The sequence below is a fragment of the Dermacentor variabilis genome, chromosome 9, assembly GCF_050947875.1.
Source record: "Dermacentor variabilis isolate Ectoservices chromosome 9, ASM5094787v1, whole genome shotgun sequence".
In the NCBI taxonomy this organism is placed as follows: domain Eukaryota; kingdom Metazoa; phylum Arthropoda; class Arachnida; order Ixodida; family Ixodidae; genus Dermacentor; species Dermacentor variabilis.
Genome location: NC_134576.1, coordinates 93,090,639 through 93,115,904, shown reverse-complemented (window position 1 = coordinate 93,115,904; position 25,266 = coordinate 93,090,639). Strand labels below are relative to the sequence as shown.

Below are 25,266 nucleotides of genomic sequence, written 5' to 3'. Positions count from 1 at the left end.
TCAGATCCCCTTGCGCCCGGTCGGCCCCCGAAAGGCGAGTGCTGGTTTCTGTATCAAGGAATATGCCCGCTCTTAGACGTTGCCGGACATCCTAAGATTTGGTGGAACCGCGTCAACTTTTTTTAAGCCTCCTTGGGTGGAACCAAGTAAAATGGATGTGGACGTTCGCATTTCTTGTCATTCACAAGCTTTTAGCAATAATAAGAAAAATGAGTGATCAGCGAACAGCTCTGCTTTGGCTTAGTTATTTTTTCTCTCTTTTGTGAATTTTAAATCGTGCGATGCGGAAGTAGTCGACTTCGTGCATGCGTTGAGCTTGCTTTTTACACTTGCCAGTCCCTCGACGGTTTCACAAGTTGCATTGTTATTTCGACCGTTCGGTGCGCGGCCCTTATCTTGTTCTAAGGCATCTAAGTTCTAAGTTTCTGCCCGATATGTTAGCACCGGCAGAATGCAGTGATTGTACACCTTTCGTTTCAACGACAGTAGTAAGCTCCAAGTCAAGATATTGTGATGCCTACCGTATATACGGAATAATAAAAATGGGTTAGAGTGAATTTCCTTCTCATGGTCGACTTCGATAAACGTACTGCTGTACAGACTCTAGAGGCTGACTGGCTATCATGAATTATTATTCTCTTGCCAGGTTATTGAACGTTATCTTTGTCTTCTGTATATTAATCTTCAACCCAACTCCTACACTTTCTTGGTTAAAGTCCTCATTCATTGGCTGCAATTTATCCCCAGTACTGATGAATAGAACAATTGTCATCTGCACACAAAAGGTTGCTGATATATTCTCCTTTGATCTTCACTGCTAATCCCTCCCAGTCTTGAATACTTATAAGCATGCAATGAGTACCACTGTAATAATTGTCTCCTTGCCTCACCCTTTCTTGATAGGTAATTTTCTACTTTTCTTTTGTATATACTTGTAGATATACCCCAATATATTCACGCGTGCCTCCTGTACTATTGATTACACGATGCATTCATGATTACCCGTATCTCTACTGAATCAAATGTATTTTCATCACCTATGAAAGCCATGTGGAAAGGTTTAATGTACTCCGCAGATTTCTCTGTTGCCTGATTGATGACATGGATGTGAATCGCTGTAGAATATACCTTTCTGAAGCCAGCCTGTTCTCTTTGTTGGGGGTCGCCCTATACTCCTTAAACTTGGTACTAGTGCCATCCTGCTCTTTGATGGTATAGTTAACGACTCCGCTCCGCTCTATATACGGCTTCATCAAATTGCAGTGATATATGCTCACCTCATTCCAGCGACCGGGCATTTTCAGAGCATAGTTAGTATCTGAAAGTTTGTGCAACACTTTAACGGGCCCGTCCCCGTGAACTTCAAGCCTGTTCTTTCTTGAAGGTTTCAGGATCATTACCTGGTCTCTGGCGTTAAACGTACGAAGCCTCGCATTTTTGTCGTAATAGAATTTGGCGTTCTTTTGAACTACTCCCATGTTCTTTTCGACTAGTTTTTGGGTTGCGCTTAGCCGTTCCAGCAAATCTAGCACGTATTCAACCACCGTTGGACTCTCTCCTCTTTCTTCCCACATCTCTTAAATCTCAGTGGAGAACGGAGTGTCCTCCCATACACAAGTTCTGCTGGCGAGAACCCTGTAGCCTCATGTGGAACCGTTCGCAAAGCAAACAAAGTTGCCGGCAGACAGTTCTCCCAGTCCTCCTTGTGCTCGTAACAGAGCGCACGCAAAACTCGCTTAAGCACTGAATGTCATCTCTCTACACTGTTTGACTGAGGGTGATAGACGGAACTGTGTATTAACTTTACCCCGCACTTTTGCAAGAATGTGGAAGTCCATGCGCTGGTGAATACTGACCCTTGATCCGCCTAATTTCGGCTGGTAACCCAACTCGTGCAAACACTCAAAAGCGCGTCTACTATTTCGGTGGAGCTGAGCTCTTTCAGAGGGATTGCTTCTGGAAACGTTGTAGCCGGCCACAGCATGGTAAATAAGTACCTGTAACCCGATTTTGTTTTTGGTAGAGGCCCTACCGTGTCTATCACAAGTCGTCTGAAAGGTTCTGTTATTAAGGGCACAACCTTTAGTGGAGCTTTCCATGTCTCTCCTGGTTTACCCGAGCGCTGGCAGGCGTCGCATGATCTTACAAAGTTTTCTACATCTTTGAAACAGCCAGGCCAGTAGTATTCCATAAGCAATCTTTCCTTTGATTTGTTTATGCCTAGGTGGCCGGACCACCCATTTCCATGACAGAGACTCAAAAGGTCCTTTTTGTACTTAGTAGGTACGACTAACTGATCTAAAATCCTACCCTTTCGATCTCTGTAGTGCCGATACAACAATCCTCCTCTCTCATGTATAGTCACGTTACGCCTAGCAATGCTCTCTTTTGCTGCGTGGTGTAATTTAGCGAAGCTGTCATCATTCTTTTGCTCGGCTGCCAGTGACTCTCTATCCACACGTAAGAGCTGATCAAAGTTCTTTGAGGCCGGTGATAACAATGACCCTGTCTCGCTTGCGAGTGCATCAGCGGGCTCTTCCTGCAGGGGTGAACTTTGACACCCTGGCGATACGCTCTCATTGAGCTGGTCACCTGGCAGACTTTCCTAAACTGTATTTTTGTCCCTCGGGCTTAGTTCGGATTCGGGTAATGAAGTTGTCTCTTGTGCTGCTTCCGCTGGAGCAGCTTGTGCATTTTCAGCCGAAAGCGACGCGATTTTACGAGCTTGGCCTCGCGTCAGTGCCTGTACTACGCCCTCTCCCAGTTTAAGCCCTTTTTCACGCAGTAACTGATTCGAACGATTCGAAAAAATGTAAGGGTAGTGCAGTGAGAAAAATTTGGAAACTGCAGCCTCGGTCACTAGCTCCCCGAATGGTCCACTGATTTTGACTTTGGCCATGGGCAGACACACGCTGTGTTCTTCTGCAACCTGTCTGATCCATGCTACTTCTCCAGTAAAGTCATCTACCATCACGTAAGACGGATGGACAATGTCCATCGTGGCGGCACTGTCTCTTAGCACCCGGCATGGTTTGCCATTAACTTGCAGGTCGTGAAGATATGGGCTTAAAAGTTCCATATTCTCGTCTTTTTTATCTACGTAGGAAAAAAAACTACGCTAGGCTTTCCACAGTTCACAGCGATATGTCCCAGTTTGTGGCACTTATAGCAGCGGATCGGTCTAAATGATTCGAATTTTCTTTTCTGCTCTTCTTGTACGGTTCCCCCGTTAGGTTTTTCCTCGCTCTTTTCTGCTGGCTTTTCCTCCACTTCTACAGGCTCCGGCCGTCTATTCTGGGAACCCTTTTTGAACGGAAATGGTTCCCGCGGTCCATTTCGACCGTCCCAATTTTCGTCCTCTGCGTTCAACTTTCTACGCGTTGAGTACTCTTCGGCTAATTCAGCCGCCCTATCCACAGTGTTTACATTCCCTCTGTCTTGCACCCACAGTTTCACAGCTTGGAGGATGCTTTTGTAAAGCTGCTCTAGACACGTGCATTCAATGATCATGTCTCTGCTGTGGTACGCTTCCGCGCTTTTCAGCCACTCGACTAGGTTGGCCTTTAAGCCGTATGCAAACTCCGGATACCCCTCGCTATCTTTCTTGCCTGTGCTTCTAAACCTTTGCCGAAAAGCTTCGGCTGAAAGGCGGTATTTCTTCAGAAGACTAGCCTTAACTTTCGCATAATCATATGCATCCTGTGCAATGAGTCTGGCGATTACTTCCGCCGCCTCACACGGCAACATAGACAACAACCGCTGTGGCCATGTACTCAGGCCGAAGTTCATCTTCTCGCAAGTCCTTTCGAAATTGCTTAGGAACAAGCCTATGTGGGTCCCGACCTCAAATGGCTTTAATAGCCTGTCCATGCGGTACGATTCTGCCTCACTTGATCGTCCCAGAGCCCTTTCACTTCCTTGAGACAACTCCAAACGTTTGCTTTCAAGTTCAAGTTGCTTTTTTCTTAACTCGCGATCTTTATCGCGTTCCTCTCTCTCTCTCTCTCTGTCCCGTTCTTCTCTCTCTCTTTCCCGTTTCTCTCATTTTTTTAAGAAGTTCCAATCCCATTTCAATTTCTTCCTCACTGGCCTGTATGGAAATTAGCTCCAATAATTCCGCTTTTAGCATTTCGTTGCGTACATCTAGGCCCAGTTCCTCACCAACAATCAACAATTCGTCTCTCAGCAGTCTCCTTAACTCCATGATTGCTGCGTTACTGCCTTGATCTGGTCGCTAAATCTAGCTAAAACACAACCTAGCTAACACTCAACAATCTAGCTTCCCTACTGTTCTAAACAGAACCACAAAATGAAGCCTAGAGAGTCAAACCAAGAACCAAGCACTCACCGCAGACACAGCACCACGTCGCAAAGTCCATCTCGCCGCTGTCAGCCAGTTGTTAGGATTGGGGACTCAATCCCATCGTTCGTAACCCTTTGTCAAGATTGGGGACTCAATCCCATCGTTCGTAACCCTTTGTCAAGATTGGAGTCCGGCATGAATTCGAAGGTAGCTGGCCCATGCCGTCGTGCAACTTATCCACGCTGAGGACGTTGATGAAGGGAATATGGGTTTACTTACAGTATTTACATGCAGTTCATCAGTCTAGCATGACTGCGAGAGAAAGTACATCAGTCTAACATGACTGCTTGAGAAAGCGTATCAGTCTGACATGACTGCTTGAGAAAGTGTATCAGTCTAACATGACTGCTTGAGAAAGTGTATTGAGCACCCGCACAACAGCGGTTTATAAACACTCGGTCCTCTCCCGATACCCAGGTGACGGAAACGGCCGTCCAGTCATGGTAAACAAGTCGCCTCTCTGCGGGACAGTTTACACACACACACTGACACACACACTTCCTTGCGCGAGGTTCACGGTCCCCAACCGAGGTCAGCCGGACTTCGTAGAACTCGGAGCTGACCCCCACAGCGCGGCCGGTAGCCCGTTATCTTGCGTCTCGCACGGCGCGTGGGAAGAGGCATTAGTAGACGTTCCCGCGGGCACTCCCCCGCACGCGGCCGACCCGGTTGGCGGTGGCGGCTCAGTAACAATAGTTGGTCCGCCGAGCGCGTTTAGTCACAATGGCGACGAGGCTAGAGCGTAACGGTGGCGTTCCGCGAAAAGGTTGCCGCTGCTGTCGCAACTGGCTGGCAAAACTTGCATCTCAGCGGGCCGTTCTTAATAATACAAGCGCTGTCTTCTTTATGACGTATGCCTCGAACAGCTCCCGTGTACGACGATCGCTATGACGGAATAAAATTTGCTTTTTTTTTAGAGCGCAGCTCTTTGGCGTCCGTTCCTGGGTTTCGCGTCGTCGTCGGCGTTGTCGTCGGCCTCGTAACCAGCTCCGCCTTTTCTAGAAGCGGAAGGCACAGCTTCTTTGTCTCTTTTTCACAATCCCTGCAATGTTTAGCTACGTGGGAATGCTCGTCAGATGACCTATTCTTAATATGTTCTTTTAGACGGATATTATATAGCGGCCGGCCTGACCGACATAAACGCAGCCGTAGGAGAAAAGGAATTATTAAACAGGCATGATTTAACATGTCTCACACGGTATAGAGCTACTGTTTTGCTGTTGCATAACCATGCTTTAGAATAAAGCCTAATGCATCTCTCCGACGTCCCTTTAAATGAAAAGGAAAGAAAGAAAACAGCGGACAGCCGTTGGATTATGCGCCAACTAAGCCAACAAATAGTTCTCTTTTTATAAACTGTAAATTGACGACTTGAGCTGAACACAGCCAGAATAAAACCAAACGCTCTCATCATCAAACGTTTTATATACACTTCTCTTTCTTGCTTAGGAGAGAGAGGAAGGACGCGCAAGGCGTCACGTCTGCTAGCCGCATACCGCTCTCCAGGCTAGCTGGAGTGATAACAAAAGGAGCGCGACAGAAGCGGTCGCAGCAGACGTCACCGGTGCTGCCCCCTGGCCGGCGCCCCAGCGGGCGAAGTAGAAGGCCGAGATGTCCATGAGCTGGCGGCGGCGCACCATGTTGGTGAAGAGGAGCTCGTTGGCTGCCAGCTGGCGGCAAGTGGAGGCCGGCACGATGCGCGAGGCGTTCTTGAGCCGGTATCCCACCACGTCGGCGCGGTACACGAACTGCGGCGGAAACACCTTGTCCGCCGAATCTTCCGAGTCCACGCAGTCGCCGTACATAGCCATGCGCGTCTTGCGCAGCGCGAACACCTGCAAGAGTTAACAATAATTTGAGCGCACCCTTCGTTAAGAGAAGGCCCAATGTAGTAGAGTGTTTGCCTGTCCTGAGAAGCAATTGCGGGCACCGTGGAGGTAGGAAACGAACGAAGAGGAAGGATTACGCTACGCAGCCTGTCTTCGCAAGCTAACTCTGCATGTTGAACTGCTGCGCTACGGTCACATTCAGAAATTCGGACAAATTTCAGAAACTGAGGCAGAATATCACTCACGCTGGACCTGACTTAGGCACGTAGGCTGAATGCCTCAATAGAAACTAAAACAGTAGTTACAGACATGCATATAACTTCAGTGCCGGCAGATCGGACGTGACCCGCATTTCACACGCGTCTGGAAAAAGCGCAGGAAGCTTATGCGAGCCTTATCCAAGCAACCGCATAACAATCGGCGTCGTAAAGGTGTAGACTATATGAAAATTCAAGCGATCAATCATGCCCGGGTGCTCGAACAAACAGAATGGAACCATATTTGCGACAGCATCCAGAATACGTTACGCAAAAAACACACGTTGCATCATTCGCGTGCCCTGCTCGGCACAAGGAAGCGCTTGATCCCTACAATAGAGAAGCACGCAAGCACAAGGTGGAAACAAAACATTCCAGGAACGTCGGACCGTTTGCATACCTGCGGCACATCAGTCACTGTACACAGACTGTGCACGCCCCCTCCCCCCCCCCCCCGACGACAACATGGACGGCGACTTCACCATGACAGAACTAAACACAGCATTATATTACACAGCAATGAGAAGACGGCGCCGGGCCCTGAAGGCATCGCGTAAACTCTTCTGCGCAGTCTGCCCAACGGAGACAAAGAAACGCTGCCCTCACACATAAACAAGTTTTGGAACACGGGCGCCCTCCCATTCGAATGGATAACATCACACGTTACACTGATCCAAAAACCAGGGGAGAAAGCCACGCTTTGAAACACCAGACCAATATCCTTAACGTCATGTGTGGGCAAAACAATGGAACGGCTTGCATTGAACATACTAGAGGAATACCTGGAGGATTCGAAGCATTTTCCACTCCAGCTCATTGGGTACCCCAAGAACATTTACACGCAGGGATTTATCTCGTACTGCAGAACACGTTTTTGCAGCCAAAGACAGCACAGCCCCAAGCACTTCTCGAAATATATATAAAGAAGGCGTTGGATAACGTTTACGAACGATCGCACACTCAAATTGGTTCACGACATTGGATGCGGCACCAATATGTACAATTACATACGCAGTTTCCTCAATGGTAGGGCAGCACGCTTCAAGGCCGCGCAGTCTCTTTCCTTCCCCATCACTATTGCCCGTGGAGCACTTGAAGGATCGGTTATATCTTCCACCCTCTTTATTATCTGCGTGACAGCACTATCAAGGCAGCTATTCACAATCCCCAATCTTCATCGCTCTTTCTACGCCGACGACATTGCCATATGGTGCGAAACTGGAAGTCCAGAGGACGTCGAAACAACCCTCTGAGAAGGCGTAGACACCATAGTTGACCCCTTGCACAAAGCCGGACTCCAACTTTCAGCAGAAAAGTCTGAAATTCTCCTCGTGAATCGAACACGATAGCAAAAGAAAACAAACGCCCTGACACAACTCAGATGATTAGGCAAACAGATATCAAAGGTGACATCGTGCTGAATACTCGGATTCATCATAAATCACAACAATGCAAACTCTAGCGTTATACAATATCAAAAAGATTGCCGAAATCTAACGCACCTAATGCGGCGGATCCTTAGCAAAGAAACACGGACTTAGAGAAGAACAAGCAACACAGCTCGCGACTGCGCTCGTGTATAGCAGGCTTCTGTACACCGCCCCGTTCCTAACGCTAATACAAACACAAACTCGAAAACTCGGATCTTCACTCAACACGTTTCACTAGGTCGCCCTGGGTTTACCGATATGCACCTCAAACCAGCGCCTCCAACACACGGGCCTCTTTCACACTCTCGCACATTTCGACGTTGCGAATAAAAACTTGTTGAAACTGGGTCGACCTTCTGACATATCATTTTTGAAAGTGCTGCCCGTTGAGCTACGTTAGTGTGTCGTGATGAAGGTCGACAAACTGCGCAATGTCCAAAATTCCTGAGTATGAACGTGACGTATAACCGTGATCATGCGCTTGACGTACTTGGTCCCGTGCCTTTGTTCCCAGTTTTAATCGATGTGCCATTGTTTCGGTGCTTTGCTAACCATTTTGTGCACAGCTACTCTTGATAAGCTTTTGTAACTCCCGTCACTCCTTGTAATACTTCATTGTAACTTGCGAGCGCTGCCGTCAGACATGTGGCCTTTTCGTAAACTTGCGCTAGGAGATGGCTGAAAACGGCAATGGAAGACATTAAAAATGTACCGCTACGTGATCACGTGTTGGGCCGACTTTTTCTGGCTTATTCTGCATCACTTCAAGTTCGCTTCTACTTTTCCTTCCTCTATGCTGGACACAATGAAGCAAGGGCTGGACATTGACACATTTCGCTATATTGTAGGGATGTGGCGAATATTCGGAACTTTCGAATAACGAATGAAATATTGTGTTATTCCATTTGGTTCTCCAATCGAATAGTAATTATTCAGTTTAGATTCTCGAATCGATAAAAAATCCGAATAGTTTTCTAATAGTTTTCAGATACTTTGTATCATCTACTGTAGATGATGGAACATGGAATTTAAGCCCAAAATGCGATAACTTTCATTAAAAACTAAAATATTGGGTTTTACGTGCCGAAACCACATGATTATGAGGCACTGCGTAGTGTGGAACTCCGGATTAGTTTTGACCACCTGGAGTTATTTAACGAGCATCCAATAGACGGTACACAGGCGTTTTTGCATTTCGCCTCCATCTAAATGCGGCCTCCACGGCCATGATACGATCCCGCGGTCTCGAGAACTTTCATCGCATTCACAGTGTACATAACTGTGGACAGCACACTGTGTTACTCAGGCAGCAAGTCTTTTCCGGCTAAACATGATCACTCGCAATAAAATGTTGCTTAGACACGCTATTCGGCATTGGTTACCGTTTGGTACTATCTATAGATGCAGAACATGTGTCCTCTCATCAAATGAAATTTGAAAATATGAGAAGAGCAAGAAGAACCGAGAGACCAATCATGTGCGGCCAGCAGACCATGGGACGAAAACTCGACACTAAACTAGTTGTTTGAAACACGGAAGATCGTACGAAAAAACAAAGAAAGTACAGGGCTGGAGCAAATACACGAACACAGGACGCCGAGCGCCAACTGTTACCTGCTTATTTTTCAGAAACATTAGAAACATTCAGAAAGCTGTTATACCAGCAGTCATTTTTTTTAACATTCTACCGCACTACTAAACATCGTTACTGGCGCTCTTTGGCCGTTATAGCCCTTGCGCCATAAAACGGTATTAACAGCAGAAGCATTAGAATAGATGTGTGGCCACGCCGCACGCGCGAAGATGAACCCCCGAGCCTCATTTTTCTAAAACAAGAAAATTAACATTGCACAGTTAGCACTCGGTGTTTTGTGTTCATGCAATTGTCCAGTCTTGTTTTTTTGCTCACAAAACTTTAGTGAGACAATGAACCGAAGCAAAACGTAGCAGAAATTTACTTTCCTTCTTTTTCGTTTGTAATGTACGATTACATACAGATTAAGGTTAACTTTATCATGAAAATTATATTCCAAAGAAGGGAAAAACAAAAGAAGAGTTGAAGAAAATACATCTCTGATGCCACCGGGAGTCACTCTCACAAGCATGCTCCGCTGCGCTAATGGTTGATATTTAGCGGTGGTGAGAAAAGTTGGGAGAAGAGGGGGAGGAGTTGGGGCAACGGTCACTTGCCGCTTCCTTCTTGCCTCCGTTCGCTCCGTGAGACTGTGAGGTAAACGCCAACCACCGTGCCTACCAGGCAATGCGGCCACTCAACAGCCCCTATCGCCGCGGTATATCCATGCAGAGAAAGTGCGCAATGCGCGCGCAAATGAAGCTACACTTACAGCACGCCGAGTGAAGGCAAGGCGAGTAGAAGTCGAACACAAGCACTAACGCACACAAGTTCCGCTGAATAATGTATTCCAAGAATAACGGCAACAATATAAATTATATAAGGATATGAAAAAAAAAAGAAATGTATGGATTACCATATATATGATAAATCAATTCTGCAATATAAGGAAAAGAAAGATTTTATTTAGATGCATAGTTATTTACTTTATGTTGTTCTTGATATACACGAATTATATACATCCAAAGCAAACTACACTTCAATCCCGCAAAGCACTTATTTCGTATCAGATTTGATACGCTGACTAAGATGTCGGAAATGACCTATAAGTGAAAAAAAAAAAGCCAGAATAGAGCTCTGGACATGCTGGATCGAGCGTGCTTTCAGTTGTAGAAAGCTCAAGAGACCAGTCATGAATAATTACTGTGTCAATTAATTGATGATTTCCTTAAAGCTTCAATAATTTTTTTACGAATGCAATTTATTGTTCACGAAAGTTATCGTTCCATTTTTTCTTGGTGTAAAATCGTGTTCGTGCTTTTGTGGGCCCAAACACAGAAGCAGCAATTCACCGTAACTCGTCTAAAGGAAGCAATCGCCGACCAAGTCTTCCCAGTTACGGCAACGAGTGTTTAACCAGTCGTTTTGCATGCGTTGTTTCGCGGGTGCATGCAGCGTGCACGAGAGCTGACAAAGCAACGAGCACGAGTCCGCCATCACTCGTGTGCTCTTGCTTGATGTTGTCCAGTTACGGAGATGGTCAACGAGTAAGAGAACACGAATTGGCAAAACGGTTCTCGCGTATCGTAACACTGCGTTTGTCTCGCTCACCTCCTCCTTCATTCGCTCGGTGCCAAACGCTGCGATCTCCTCGAGCAGCCTGCTCTTGAAGAAGCCGTACAGCGCCACGTCCACGTAGTTGGCCGTCAGGATGGCGCGACGGGCCTTGTCCGGGATGCGGCTCGGTAGGAACTGCGAACTCCGGGCGTTCTGCTGGAAGCTCACCTGCACGAAGTTTCAAAGTGACGTCACCACAGGTGGCCGACCTTGCGGCCTGAGGAATTCGACCACTATATAAGGGAATAAGGACGGTCGCGAAAAATTTCTTAAAGAAGGGACCACGTGTCACTCTAGTACTAAAGAAAAAAAAAAGATTAAAGAAACCTGCTGGAAGATCACCTGCGCGAAGTTTCACAGTAACCTCACCACAGGTGACCGACTTTGCGGCCAGAGGAATCACACCACTATATAAAGGAATAAGGATGGTCGGGAGAAACGTCTTATAGAAGTGACCAACCACGTGTCACTCTAGGACTAAATAAAATATATTAAAGAAACAGCATGCTGGCGTTACCATGAGTCAATCCGCGAGGTTTCGCCGCCACGAAAAATTGTCAACGTTTCATGTCGACAGCATTCGTTTGGGTCGGAAAGTTTAAGCTCAATTTATGGGCATGTACCAGCTATAGCCCGCTTCACCAGAAATTTTGAATTCATGACCGCCTATTAGGATGTTGAGATAAATTTGTCTTCCCACCGGTAAATTCGGAACTGCGGGAATTTAACCTCCATATGGCGGTATCAGAAAATGTTCATGCTTAAAAACCGCTGGTCAGTTAGGATGAGCGTAACAACACTTTGATTACCACAAATTTCTGCGGGGGCCTTTGCATGGGGCCCGTGTGGGTGGCAAGAAATGTTTTGTACTTGTTTCATCACGGGCCTACAGAAGTTTAACCCCAACAGAGATGGTCTGAAAAGCTCCCCACTGGCATCGCAGCAAGAAATTTTGGAATTGCAAATGAAACCGTACCGACTCATGTTTACTTCAGCTCTGGAAATATGCTGATTCACTTTTTTATGGTATTCTTGTCTTGAAGATAAATCTAGTGGCCGCTTATCACCGTGTAGCAGATAAACTGACACAAAAAAGGCAAATGGTTAACATGCGCTTTTAATCTAATCGCAAGGCCAACTAACCGGTATGTAACTGAGTAACCGTATATTCCAGAAGCCTCGCCTCGCGCAACGTATGCAGCTGAGATGCTTTTCTTTTCAATCGATTTCTTTCTTGCTACAAGCATGGCGAAGTTAGTACAGCAACCTATGGCGCTGTGCAGCAACCTGGACCCACGGTAACGTGGATGGACCTAGACAACAAAGACCCGCTCGTATCATACCACGAAATCACTTCAAATCATAGGTTATCGCGAGGAATTTTCCTCCTCCTCACCTAAAGCTCAAAAAAGCACAGGCCGTCACTTACAGACAGTTGCAGACTAGGACATAGATCACACCAACAACACTAAGCAGGATCAATCCTGACCTTCCTACTGAATGCCCACACTGCGGCCACGAATACAACAACTTCGAACACACGTTCTGGCTGTGCCCTGCCAACGCGAGCACGGAATTTCCCGACCAGTCTTCCTGGGACTCAGCGCTCAGAAGCACAAAGCTCATCGCTCAGCTCAAGGCTATCCAGAGGGCCCGGGCCGTCGCCGAAGGACTCTGTCTACCGGCCCCGACCTGGGTGGAGCCGCCGGATTGATTTCACCTCAGGACCTAAATAAAGTTCTAACTCACTCACTCACTACATATGAAGGGTTAATTTATTTCTGGGGTTTTACGTGACATAGCCACGATGTGATTATGAGACGCGATGTAGTCAAGGACTTCGGATTAATGTTTGACCGCCTGGGGATCTTTAACTTGCCCCCAATGCAGGGTACACGGTCGTTTTTGCATTCTACCTCCATCAAAATGCGGCCGCCGTCACCGGGATTCGATTCCGCGCCCTCGGGCAATTAGCAACGCAACGCCAAAGCCCTTGCGCCAACCCGGCGGGTCTTGACGGGCTAGCGTGCATTTTCTTGAAACGAAGTCTCATAAAAGTGAAGTTTCTTTAGTGGTGTTTTTCACTGTATTAGCACAGAATCTAGATGGAGTGCATTTATAAACTTAAGCCGGGTAAAAGATGCAACGATGTCTTGCGCTCGCGGATGTATTATCACGCTCAGTATGAGCTACAACGCGTGACGCGTTGTAGCTCATACTGAGCGCGACAGTACTGTTGCAAAAAGGTGAAAATGTGTTCGCGTCATCCATTCGGACACCACGGACTCGCCGAAGCGATCAAAAGTAATATTACATATAGATATACAAATTTATGCCGCGTTGCACTAGCTGGTTAGAATACTATCGCATATCATGGGACACAGCCAAGATCGTGTCTTGGCAAGGTTGTCAGTTTTTTTACCTTATCTTTTTTTGTGTGCGTCTGGCGTATAACGTGAGCTTCGTTTCTAAGAACAAAGCTGTAAAGAATGGCTCACTGGCTTGCAACGAATCGCCGTTACGTGTGCTGCTTGAGTGCTCACCACGTCCTTGGTGGTCCAGCACATCGCGTGCTTGAGGAGCACCAGCGACTCGTCCATGAGCTCGGCAATCAGCACCAGGTCAAGCTCAGAGTTGAGGCGCCGGATGAAGTTGACGACGACACGGGATTCGTTCATTACCCCGGTGGGCAGGCCCAGGTCGAAGGACATCTGGTTCGTGCCGATGCGACCGTAATCGGTGCGCTTCCCCGACAGGTACGACATGAAATGTCCCTTGCCGCGCGCGTCCTGCGTGAAAACCGTACACCGTTAGGCAGAGACGCCATGAAGGGGAACAAGGTTGTCATCCACTCGAATGTAGCACGAAGCAAGCTGCATGAACCATCAAATAAACTCGCCTTGTGAGAGTGCCCTGCCATCATCACCTTCAGAAAGACCACACTTTCTAAGCTACCACAGAACTAGCGGAGTGGACCACTCCCCACGAAAGTTTGAAAAACTATGGTGACCGTTTCTGGTGCAGCACGTCAAGAACATGCTGGGTTAGGAGGCAGGAGCCTACCAGGAGGCTCGGACTATAGGGCTAGCTAGTTCCTTTGGTACTAATAAATGTTATTACTCTGTCTCTTTCTCTTTTCCTCCATCTGGCCAAGCTCCACAGAACTGTTACGCCAAATTCAGAGACGTGATTTTGGGTGTCCACGCGGTACAGCAGACATTCGAAACGTTTGAATTACCAAACAGAACAATGACATATTCGATTCGATCTTTGAAACGAATAGTCACTATTCGTAAATGGTAATGTCTTTTCTAACGGTTTTCGATTATTTGAAGTCGGCAGCTGAGCGCAATCAAGCATAAAATTAAAGCACAAGTGCGGCAAATTTAATCCTGGAGGCTACAAAAGACAAAAAAGAACACGAGAGGTTACGTAGGGGAGAACGCTATAGGCCGCTCAGAGAGTCAGACTTTTCGGGCTAAACCGCAATCCATCGCGCTCACCTCTGACTCCTAGGTATGCAGATAAACTACTCATTCGCTCATAATGCTCCCTTAACGATCTTAATAAAAAGCGCTCAATAACCTACTTTGTAATGACAGAAACTTGCTAATCTCGTGAATACACTAGAATTTGAATGCAGTTTTGGATGAATGATGAACACAGCTGCTCACTCTTCAAGAACCATGCGATATTCGATTCAGTTCGCTTCTGGCGCTATTCCATCCGTATTCAACTCGGTCTCGAAAATAGCAATTCGCACAACCCCACGCGAAACGTGGCCTCCGAGATCCAGCCGAACAGCGATATCAGGCTGAAGCTCGCGGAGACCGTCGTGAGGGCCGGGCCCTTTGTACGGTGATAGCCATTCTGCCATGCTTATGTGTCCTTTGGGAACTATTGATTAGGTAGGTCTCGTGCGCAGCTTATGGTGTCAATGCGAACTGCGTTCCGGAGACGTTAGATAGGGACATCGCCTCTGTCTTTCGGTACGCTCGGGCTGGAATAGTTGAACTTCAATTCGTTTGCTCCCATTCTAAAGAAAAAAGATAGCCAGGAAATGTTTCCTCTAACTGTGTGTGTGTCCGCTTACCATGACGCTCTCCAACTGCTGTGTTCTCCTTCTTTTTCGAGTAAAAAAAATTATCCATGCCATTATTTTGGGAGAAACAAACTCTACATGTTTTATGCCTTCCATAGAAACACAGCTGTCTTCGTTCGGGACTGTATATCTCGTGATTCAGTCTCAAATCACGCCAAGTAAACAAGCTAGGTTCAACGCAGCTTCATTACCGAAGCACAATATCAAGGCTCAATAGAAAAATGGCACGTCTACCAAGCAGCAGTCTACCCGCCGTGGTTGCTCAGTGGCTATGATGTTAGGCTGCTGAGCACGAGGTCGCGGGATCGAATCCCGGCCACGGCGGCCGCATTTCGATGGGGGCGAAATGCGAAAACACCCGTGTACTTGGATTTAGGTGCACGTTAAAGAACCCCAGGTGGTCAAAATTTCCGGAGTCTTTCACTACGGCGTGCCTCATAATCAGAAAGTGGTCTTGGCACGTAAAACCCCATAATTTTTTAAAGCAGCAGTCTGGTTTAACGTAAGTTTTATATTTAGCCCATAATTCAATTCATTTGGTTCTACATAAATGTAGCAATTATTGACTATAAAAAAATCTGACGTTTCTCACTGTCAAGCGGGTTTGCCCTCAAGCACTAACTTAGTCACGCTTTATCATGTTTCGGAATGTCAAGCACGTGTTGCTCGGTCTTCCTGCAAAAAAATCTGAGGATCACTTTTCAATGCAGAAGTTCAATATTAATTATCGTTAACACGATGGAACTATTTCTTCAGAATGCCCATCTACAAAAACATGAAGCAAAATGCAAAACACCACTTTGCCAAAGAAAAAATATTCTGATGATAAAAAATATCCGCAGAACATGTTAAGGCAGCCGTGGTACATATAACTTTTTATGGTATGATTTTATTGTATTGTTATTTTCTCCATGCTTGTTGTTGTCTATATATAGGGCTTCTGTTACTTATTTAGCAAACATACCAAAATTGTTTTCTCACTCTCATTTATTTAATTTTCAAAATAAATATGATGTTATGATATGATGACTTTCAACAGTTAGGGACAATCTTAACTGGAACGCCGAGACATTGCGCAGATATCGCGACAGGGCTGCTAGTCCAAAGATTTATGCTAAGGATACACTTCATTACGTCTCGGCTTCAACTTTGCAATCAGATGGGCCCCGACGCTAATAATTTAAATGTTAATTCGCCTAATTTTGTATATTAGGAAAATTATCGTTGAAGTTTTCTTTGCGGCTTATGTCCTCCTGCTTACGTAAATATCAGCAAAAATGACTCGATCAGGATAAAAAGAAGCACCCCGAATGCAGGAAACTGCATTACACAACCTCCGTTGTTGCTTGAATAGTTTGTCAATAAAACGTTTTCATCATCATCTGCGTGACCACTCTCTGAAAGTTTCTGTCAGGCTTGTAACAGACGTGAAAACTAAGCTTGAAAACCTATTTGGAATAGAGTAACCGAAAATTTTGAGGACATAACTCTTATAAGTTATGGATGCGAAAGCATTAATGTTCAGTTCACCACCTCTGGGCGGTTCTTTTCGAGTTTCACTTTGCGAATAATATTTTCGAGTTTTGGTGCGCGGTATGTTATCAAGTTTTGCGATTATATTGGTGCGACCGGGCAGTTTTTTTTTTTTGTAGTTTCTACGTTGGCATCTTGGCTTTAGACAGGAACCATTTCGACGATATTGCTGAGAAATCGAAGACGTCGAATGCCACCGACATCCTGCGCGACGAGAGACCGAGGAGCAGCCAAGCTAAGCAGCAGCTAAGGCCAGTGGGGGTGAGAGAGAGCTATTCTTATCGAGCGCCGGCTTCCGAGAGCGAGAGAGCGGCACCCGCAAGCGCACGCGACTGCCTCGCCAACGACAACCCGTCTTGGCCCGCGGCGTCATGGCGCTTTTTTAGTTCGTTGAGGCGCGCTGTTGACGTGGCGTCGCGGCAATGCCCTCTCCCCTCACTCAACTCCTGGCACGCTATAGTGCGGCAACAGATGTTCCCGGCTCTGCTCCGTCGAGGTGCACTGCTGACGTGGCGTCGCGGCCAATGGGAATTAAGGTGCCGTTTCGCTGCTACAGACGCCGGCTTTTGCGCTCAATGGGCTGTATTATGCTTTCGCATCAAAATGCGAGAAGCGTTTCAGCAGCCTGTCAAAAATCTGTGAACATAAGTGAAATGTAAACATGGGAGATAAGTATATATCAGTAATCATTTGGCTGGAATCATACTGTGCTCATACTGTGCCCAGTAATCATTTGGCTGGAATCGCACTGTATATTCAGCTTGGTGCTTCTCTAGAAATCCAGTCTTACGTATCTTCAAAACAGACTTGTTTGCAATTTAGGCGGCTAGTTTAAACAAAAGTTAATGAGTAACCTTGTGCCACTGCTGTTGCTGAAACGAAAAGAGGCGTACATTGGAACGCATTTGTTGATCGGCTCGTAACATAACATTTTAACACTGGCGAAATTTTCGAAGATTTAGGGATATTAAGAAATTTGTTAAAATCGTGGGAAATCTCACGCTAGGACGTTGAAACGGCTAAACTGCTGACGTGACAGTACCTTTTTATGCCAGTGACCTCAGAGTACCTTCACATTAGCATGTGAAATATGACTTGATCGTAGAACAGCTTCGTGAATATCGCCAAGCATACGACATGGCGTGAACGCCCTTCATCCTTTAAAGAAGTGCTACTAAACAATTTGGCCATTTGTGCCTCTAGCTGTGCTGACAAAGTTTATGCACTCTGAATTAAATGTTCGTCTGCAAACAGGGAAACAAACGTATAAGGGAACGTTAAACAAAGCAGCACGGACACACATACATAACACCGAGCCAGACAATGTGGTCCGTCCGTCCATCCGTCCATCCATCCATCCAACCTCGATGCTACACGAGATGAGACCGAGGGGAATACATCGGCATCAGTCAGCGCCAAGTGAAAAAAATTGGCAGTGGCTTAGCTCGGCTATGCCAGGATATATGTAGCGAAAGCTAAGGCATAGCATGGTTAGCCTTGGTTAATCTTGATTGCAAGTCCAGGTTAGTCTGGTTGTGTAGCTATGTTACGGCGTTTAGTCAGTAGTTCGGCGCGCTGTTCGTCTGTTTCATCTCGTTCCGATGTCGATTCCAGGCCTCCTCCTGCTCATCAGAATTGTCGCTGTCCATACTGCCGCCTCAACTGTGGTTGCGGCGTACGCGAGCTCTCCTTTTCAATCCTCCGACATGTTATCAGGCATGCGACGCAGCTGGCGAAGCCAGCGGAGGCGAGCGCTAAGAAGAGGAACGCGGTGTAGGAACGCGGTGTGACGAGGAATGCGGTGTGACGTCATGTGCCTCCTCGGAGCATGGCCACGGCGAAATCGCAAGTTCGCGGCCAAAAAAGCCTTCGCTTTAAAATTAGATAACTGTAGCTTGACATTTTCTGCCTGTTCCGCTCAGAGTAGCGCACATACACACGGCAGATCAGCAGGAACGCGCTAGTGTGATTATGGCGGCGAGCGCACATTGCTCACGCCAGCAGGAATTAAGGCAGAAACACTGTCCTGGCTCCGCCACGGAGGTGATTGAGCATAGCGTTCGCGGTGCATCGACTTCGCTTCATCTCAACTTTTTTTTCGTTGAGTTCGCTTTGTTTCTGGAGGCCCTCTAACACTCCGCGTGCGAGCCGCGCATACGCCGTCGAGTGGGACAGCACGACAACGGCGACGGCGGCGCCGACGGCATTTGTGCGTCTATCGCGACGAATTTCGGACTCCGACGCAGGTCGCGCTTCTGCTGGTTGTTCCCTTTGATTGACACCTGATGCAGAGTGCGCCACCGCACGCTGTAGTCGCACGAAATGCTTAGGAGGAGGAGGGAGCCCCTTAAGAAATTCGCTGTGAAAGGAACACAATGGAGTGAATTCCATTCTACAGACATTAGCTGCGATATCGCGCTTGTTCTGTCCTCTTCGCTGCAGTGTGTCGTGCTCGTTTGCGCGATAGAAAGTGCAAAGCCTGCGCAGCAGTTCTCAGGTTCTCTACGGAAACGCAGTGTGCGACACCGTTTGACGCCCACCTCGAAGTCGTCGATGTGTATGCCCCTGAGCTTGAGGGTGGCCGCGAGCGACTCGAACATGGCCATGGGCTCCCGGAGTATGGTAATGATGAAGACGTCATTGCCGAGGAGGCGCTCGTACTCCTGTCGCGTCGAGAAGCGGTTGTGGTGCGCCAGGATGTGGTACTGACGACCGTAGCGAGCTAGGTCGGGAACCATGTCGTGGCGGAACCTTGGTGAAAAAAAAAGGAAAGGACATTGCCAGCGCTCGGTGCCATGAGGGGCCTCAAAACCCCGTACAAGTTCCGCCTACAAAACCGTACTGCGTCTTCCATCTGTGCCTCCGCCGCTCGAAAACGAAGTTCCCTATACAGAGGCACAAATTCGTCACCACCTTGACGTCGTGAAAATGGAGCGAGCGCATTGACTGGTTCATCTACGCAGATTGCGAGCTGAACAGCGTTGTACTTACCGCTGCATTCTTAAGTATTGTCACAGACTATCTAATGAAGGCCATGGTCTCGCGATTGAAGACGAGTACACCGTAGGCTTGATCATACAAGGATTGTGGATATAGCCAGGGTGAGTTTCACTGAAGTGGTACATCTTCACGCTAAAGAAGTAAAAGGGGCTGCCTTCACCTCGAACAAAAGCAATAGCCGCACAGGTTTTGATGTTATCGTCGTTTCTTGATAGGTTTAAAGCTAGCACTGACATTAATAAAATGTGTTGTTACGTACCATCTAGTTGATTTTAACTCCATAGTAGCAGCATGAAAACATCAACGCCAATGACATCTGCCTACGACAGATTTTTTTAGGCTCACTGAGACGCTTGCCTGTGACCTGAAGAATCCCACCTCTAAATATATCTCGTGCACTTGTAGCATCCGTTAAATCTTACCTTCAATTTTATTGAGGAATAATTTATGTTCCATTGAACCGCCATCGCGCACAACATGACACATAATTAAGAAAACTTTAGTTTCATAACCTTTGATTCGAAGCAACATTCAAGTTTAATCTCACTTAGGGCTTTATAAAACCATTGGTTCCTGTTATGTTTGACAGTCCACACGTAAAATTTATAGAGACAATATAGGCACTCAAATTCAGTGCCACAGCTCATGCTGTAGTCATGCTAAAGCATTGGTCATTTGTGCGTGACCATCCCTCCTTTTCTATGTTATATGTACCTGTGCTTTCGATATGACTAGTCCTTAAGCCACATTATCTTTTTTTCATTTTCACCCTTGAAACGCCAAGAAAACTGGCTGGTCTCGTCACTTAGCGCGCCACATACCTGGTCGGGTGTCCCAGGTAGACGTCGCGGGGCCCGATGGCAAAGGTCAGGTTGCGCGAGTAACCGAAGCGCATGATGATGTTCTGCACCGACGTACCCGCGCACTTGTGCGTCTTGATGAAGGCCACGCGGTTGCGCTCCGAGCAGCTGGCTCCAACTCTGCGAGTATACACGATGAACGCGAACGCGCCGTCACTTCGGGATAAGCTCCCTGTGGATTGTGTGGGGACTGCTGTACTTCGGAAAGGACGCCTGTGCCATTCGTCGACCCCTGCACTCCGCTTATGGGGCAAAACTCCAACAGTAGGCAGTGGGAGGTGTGGCTAGCCAGCACGGTGCGGGAGGACCAACTGGCCCTTCTTGACCAAGCCCGGCGTGCCGCGATCGCCAGTGGGGCCCTGGACTGAGGGACCCACCCACTGGACCTGAGTGTGATTTTTTTCTTTTTTTTAAAATAAAAGTTTATACTACTACTACTGCACTCCGCTTCACTAGCATAGCGTCACCAGCGGGAGGGAAGGGGAGGGGAGGGGGTTACGCCCTCCAGTTTCGCCTCGTTGGCATTCTTGAGCCAATCGGAGTGACTGCATAGCGGCTCTGTGAGCCAATCATAGCGGACAAGACGACAAGTCGGACAGTGCGGCGGAATTTGACAACGTTCGGAACGGGGGCCCAGTGTTGCTGACAACGCTGGATTTCGTTGGATTGAACGTTGGATGCAAACCCAAATGTACATTGTATAATACAATGTATAATAATACATTGTATAATACATTGTATAATAATACATTGTATAATACATACATTGTAAAATAATTTACACCCTTAAAAGTGAAAAAGTGTGTAAGTGGGTCTATAACTCACACACTTAGGGTGTCAACTGTAACATAATTTACACCTTTAAATATGAAAAGGGAGTGTGTAGGTCACTAACTCACACCGTTATGTAACTGACACCCTAATGGTGGGATTTATAGACAAATTTACGCCCTTCCTCACGTTTAAGGGGGTAAATTATTTTACAGTGTATTCGCATTTGCATTCACTCTTTCTTCTACGGCCGATTGCAGTCACAGAACAATAAACTGACACCCGGAATCCTATTGTGTTGTAACTTCCCTGTTACATTTACTAATGACTCAGAAAGCGACGCTTAAAAAATTCCATAATATACACAAGTTGGTACCAGAGTAGAGAGCAGTCGAGGGGCTCAATAAGTTGAGCCCCTCGACTGCTCGACAGCCCCTCGACACCGCCCCAAACACCGCCTTGGGGCGGTGTTTTGTCCTGCTTTGGCCTCTCCGGACCCCGAGTTTTGTCCCGAGATACCTGCCCCGTGGTGCCAAATGGGCTGTTCGCCTTTTTGTGTCTGATGGCGCCACATTCCAAAAAAAAAAAAAAAAGTCTCCAGAGGCAGTCGGCAAAGAGCAACAATTTCGGAAGACAGGCAACAGCGCCTGCGATATTATAGCGGTTGGGCAAGCGAACCGTTCCTTTGCTTTCGGGTGATTAGTCACAACGGCGCTTTTGCTGCATGACAAAAGCACGATTCTCATTAATCGCGCTAGGGCATGCGAAATGTTCGCTTTCCGAACCGCTAAAGGATTGCACCCTTCCTAAGACGCACGATCACTTACGGCTCGCACGCTCTTCTGATGCCGCTGCAATAAACGAGGTCGATGCCCTCGCTAACGAACCGTACAAGCCAAAGCGCGTTTCATGCCGTGCGCATGTGGTGTTGAAAACACGTGTAATAATGCCGAAACGCGGCATGTAAATTTCCTGAATAGCTTGGTAAATAGTTTTCGTTCACATAAGCAACACTTGGCATAAATCTTATATCTACCTCTGACGCCCCCCCCCCCCCCCCCCCCCACCGCTTTCCCTTTGCTTTGGCGCCAGGGGAAACTTTGCCCTTCACAATGGTGGCGGAAAGCCACTGTGTGTACAGGGTTGTCGGTATTTTGCAAGAGGTCGGTTCACGTGCTGTAGGCGCCGTGCGAGTGACGCGGAAGCGCCATTGATTGAGACGTCACTAACACGGCGTCCCCATGGTTCTTTCAAGAAGAGCTCATCGGTTTTTTTTTTTGTCATTTCTTAAAGGTTTGAACTGTTTTCGCAAGACACATTTTGGTGCAATGCTTCGCAGACGCGGTCATCGCCGCGAGATTTATGCTCTGCTTGAAATGCTCGTAACTGGTGACATTTTAGTTGAGCCAGATGGTCACTGCATGGAGTCTGTAGTTTTGTGAATTCCCGAAAACACCGCTACGTCAGGCAGCACGTTTGCAAGATTATGTAATAGAAACGTGGTCAGTTACCCAGCACAGCTGAGGAACAACGCGATGACCGCAGCGCCAATGAAGAAAGCCGCGATGGCATGAACGGGCCAACGTCGGAGCAGCAAGACAGCCTGGTGGTGCCGCAGGCGGAGGAACATAGCCTTTTGCGAACGTGAAACGCAAACAAAAAAGGGAACTCGATCAAGCAGCCTGTACACTGCGCCGAAAGAGCAACGCTGTAGTGAAAGCGGAATAAAACGCACCGTATTTACCAGGGCCATGCTTGGGATTCACGCAAGCGCGAGAAAGTGGGATCGGAAGCACCTGAACGTCAGCCAGCTGGGCCCTCACTCCTCAATCTTCGTCTTTATCGCCTGCGATATGGCTGGCTGCTTGATTGTTTTAGCGCAGTTTACTCTGGAAGACCGGCTATGGATAGGATGGTAGGAGCATTTAGCAAAATAAAATTATATATATATATACGTCAATATTTCAGTTATTAATTTCTTTTCAACTTATCTTGCTATATATATATATATATATATATATATATATATATATATATATATATATATGTATAATCAATGAGAAGAAAGGGGGTTTAACTGAGGGGCCCGATTTTTATTGGTCATATCATAAGAAGCCAACAAACACTGACACCAAGGACAACATAGGGGAAATTACTTGTGCTTGATAAACGAAAATAAAGAAACGATAAATTAATGAAAATTAAAGTGGATGAAAAGGCAACTTGCCGCAGGTGGGAACCGAACCCACAACCTTCGCATTTCGCGTGCGATGCTCTACCAATTGAGCTACCGCGGCGCTGTTTTCTCATCCAGTTTCTTGGGTATTTATGTGTCCTAGTAGAACCCTGGGAGTGTTAGCCAGCGCCACCACTCACAGACCTTGGCGGCGGACGTGGAACGTCCTCTAGAGGACGTTCCATCTCTTCAACTTTACTGGAGACGCATCTAAACACCACGACACTTTGAGGGAATTTGATCTTCATGACAACCTGATGAGTTAACATCACCTTGAGCCACCGCTTCATAGCCTCAATTGCACATCTGCATTTCATGTCCTATCGCTTTAACGGTGCTCACAGTGCATCAAACAGCTGTCTTGATTGCACAATTTGACTGCCCGTGGCGATCGAATCATCATGAGGCAGGTAACTATTTTATAATATTTTGGTGGCCTCCTCATGTTCATTGTAGTTTATCTTGATATGACGCGTCTATCAGAAACAAAAGATGAAAATTATATGTAAAGGAGTATATATTGACAAATAATATTTCTATCTAAATTATACAAACTGTCAAATTTGCCCCGAATACCAGGTATATATGGCATGTGCGTGCGTTTGTGTGTTAGAAAAATTAGGGTTACAGAGTAATGCCAGTGGTTCAAGACAAATAGGTAACATATTATGATAGATGGTTAATTAAATAATAAGCTTAAATGCTATTCATAACTGATCACGCCAAACCAGAAACATCTATTGTTTGAGGACTAAAATTATAACTATCCCATCATTATTATTAACTGTTTTGTTGTTTCTGAGGCTTTATTCAACCAGTATTGGGACCGACTGACATATTGAGTCCCATTAAAACTAACTGGCATTTAGTTTCAATCGCAATATAAAATTCGAATACAAATATGCATAATTTTAATTTGTTTGCTACGGCAACTAACAATTAAGGCAAGAAAGCTTCACCTGAAACATTCGTGATCAGCAGTGGGCCTAATACATATTTATATTACTCTATCAGCAAATACCATAAAACCTTATAGGCTTCAATACGAATTACCTTTACAGACAAATAAGCATTCAATGTAAGTTCCTACTTCATTGAGGCGTCGCGCGCTCCCACCACCGGCCAAGCAACTCGACAAAACGCAAGCGGTCGCGTTTCGGCGGCTTCAGAAAAACACATACCCACACCCAAAATACATTAACAAAATCACAGGGGGCAAGGAAAGCGACCAATGTAGGCTTTGTTCAGTAACAGGAACACTCACACACATATTGTGGGAATGCACCTCGCTCCCGTTCTCTCATCCCCCCCTCAGCAGCGAGACTGACTGGACAGCCTGGCTCAGTTCCGGGGACGTCGACCGACAGCTTCAACTGGTGGACTGGGCGGAAAAGGACAAGCAGGCCCGGGGCCTTACTTGAGCCCAAACCCCCAGCCACATCCCCCTTTACCCTTCCCCCTTTCAATAAAGTTTATCACCACGACCACCTATTTGATTAGCTGACAGGAAACTAATGAATAAGTGTACTCGATTAACATAAAGTCGTATCAGACTAATGAATATCTTATACATCAAATACAACAATTATTAGACTAGTACAAGATTATCGGAACTGTAGCTGGGGACCCCACCACGAAAAAAAAAAAAAAAAGAATGAGACGCGATGTGATTTTCCATCAAGTACTCTCTGTTAA

The 25,266-nt window shown here is 46.6% G+C and overlaps 1 protein-coding gene and 1 non-coding gene across 2 annotated transcripts; both read right to left on the bottom strand.

Moving 5' to 3' along the window:
- Positions 1-5,805: 5,805 nt before the first annotated feature.
- LOC142558458 (galactosylceramide sulfotransferase-like) lies at positions 5,806-21,261 on the bottom strand. The gene is made up of 6 exons (XM_075670589.1): positions 21,250-21,261; positions 20,526-20,806; positions 19,245-19,455; positions 13,613-13,858; positions 11,064-11,237; positions 5,806-6,198 (listed from the first exon to the last, which is right to left on the bottom strand). The coding sequence occupies exons 1-6, from the start codon at positions 21,259-21,261 to the stop codon at positions 5,848-5,850; spliced, it is 1,275 nt and encodes a 424-aa protein (XP_075526704.1). The 3' UTR covers positions 5,806-5,847.
- Positions 21,262-23,559: 2,298 nt separating this feature from the next.
- On the bottom strand, positions 23,560-23,632 carry TRNAS-CGA (transfer RNA serine (anticodon CGA)). The gene has a single exon. It is a non-coding gene; the product is annotated as a tRNA-Ser (tRNA).
- Positions 23,633-25,266: the final 1,634 nt, after the last annotated feature.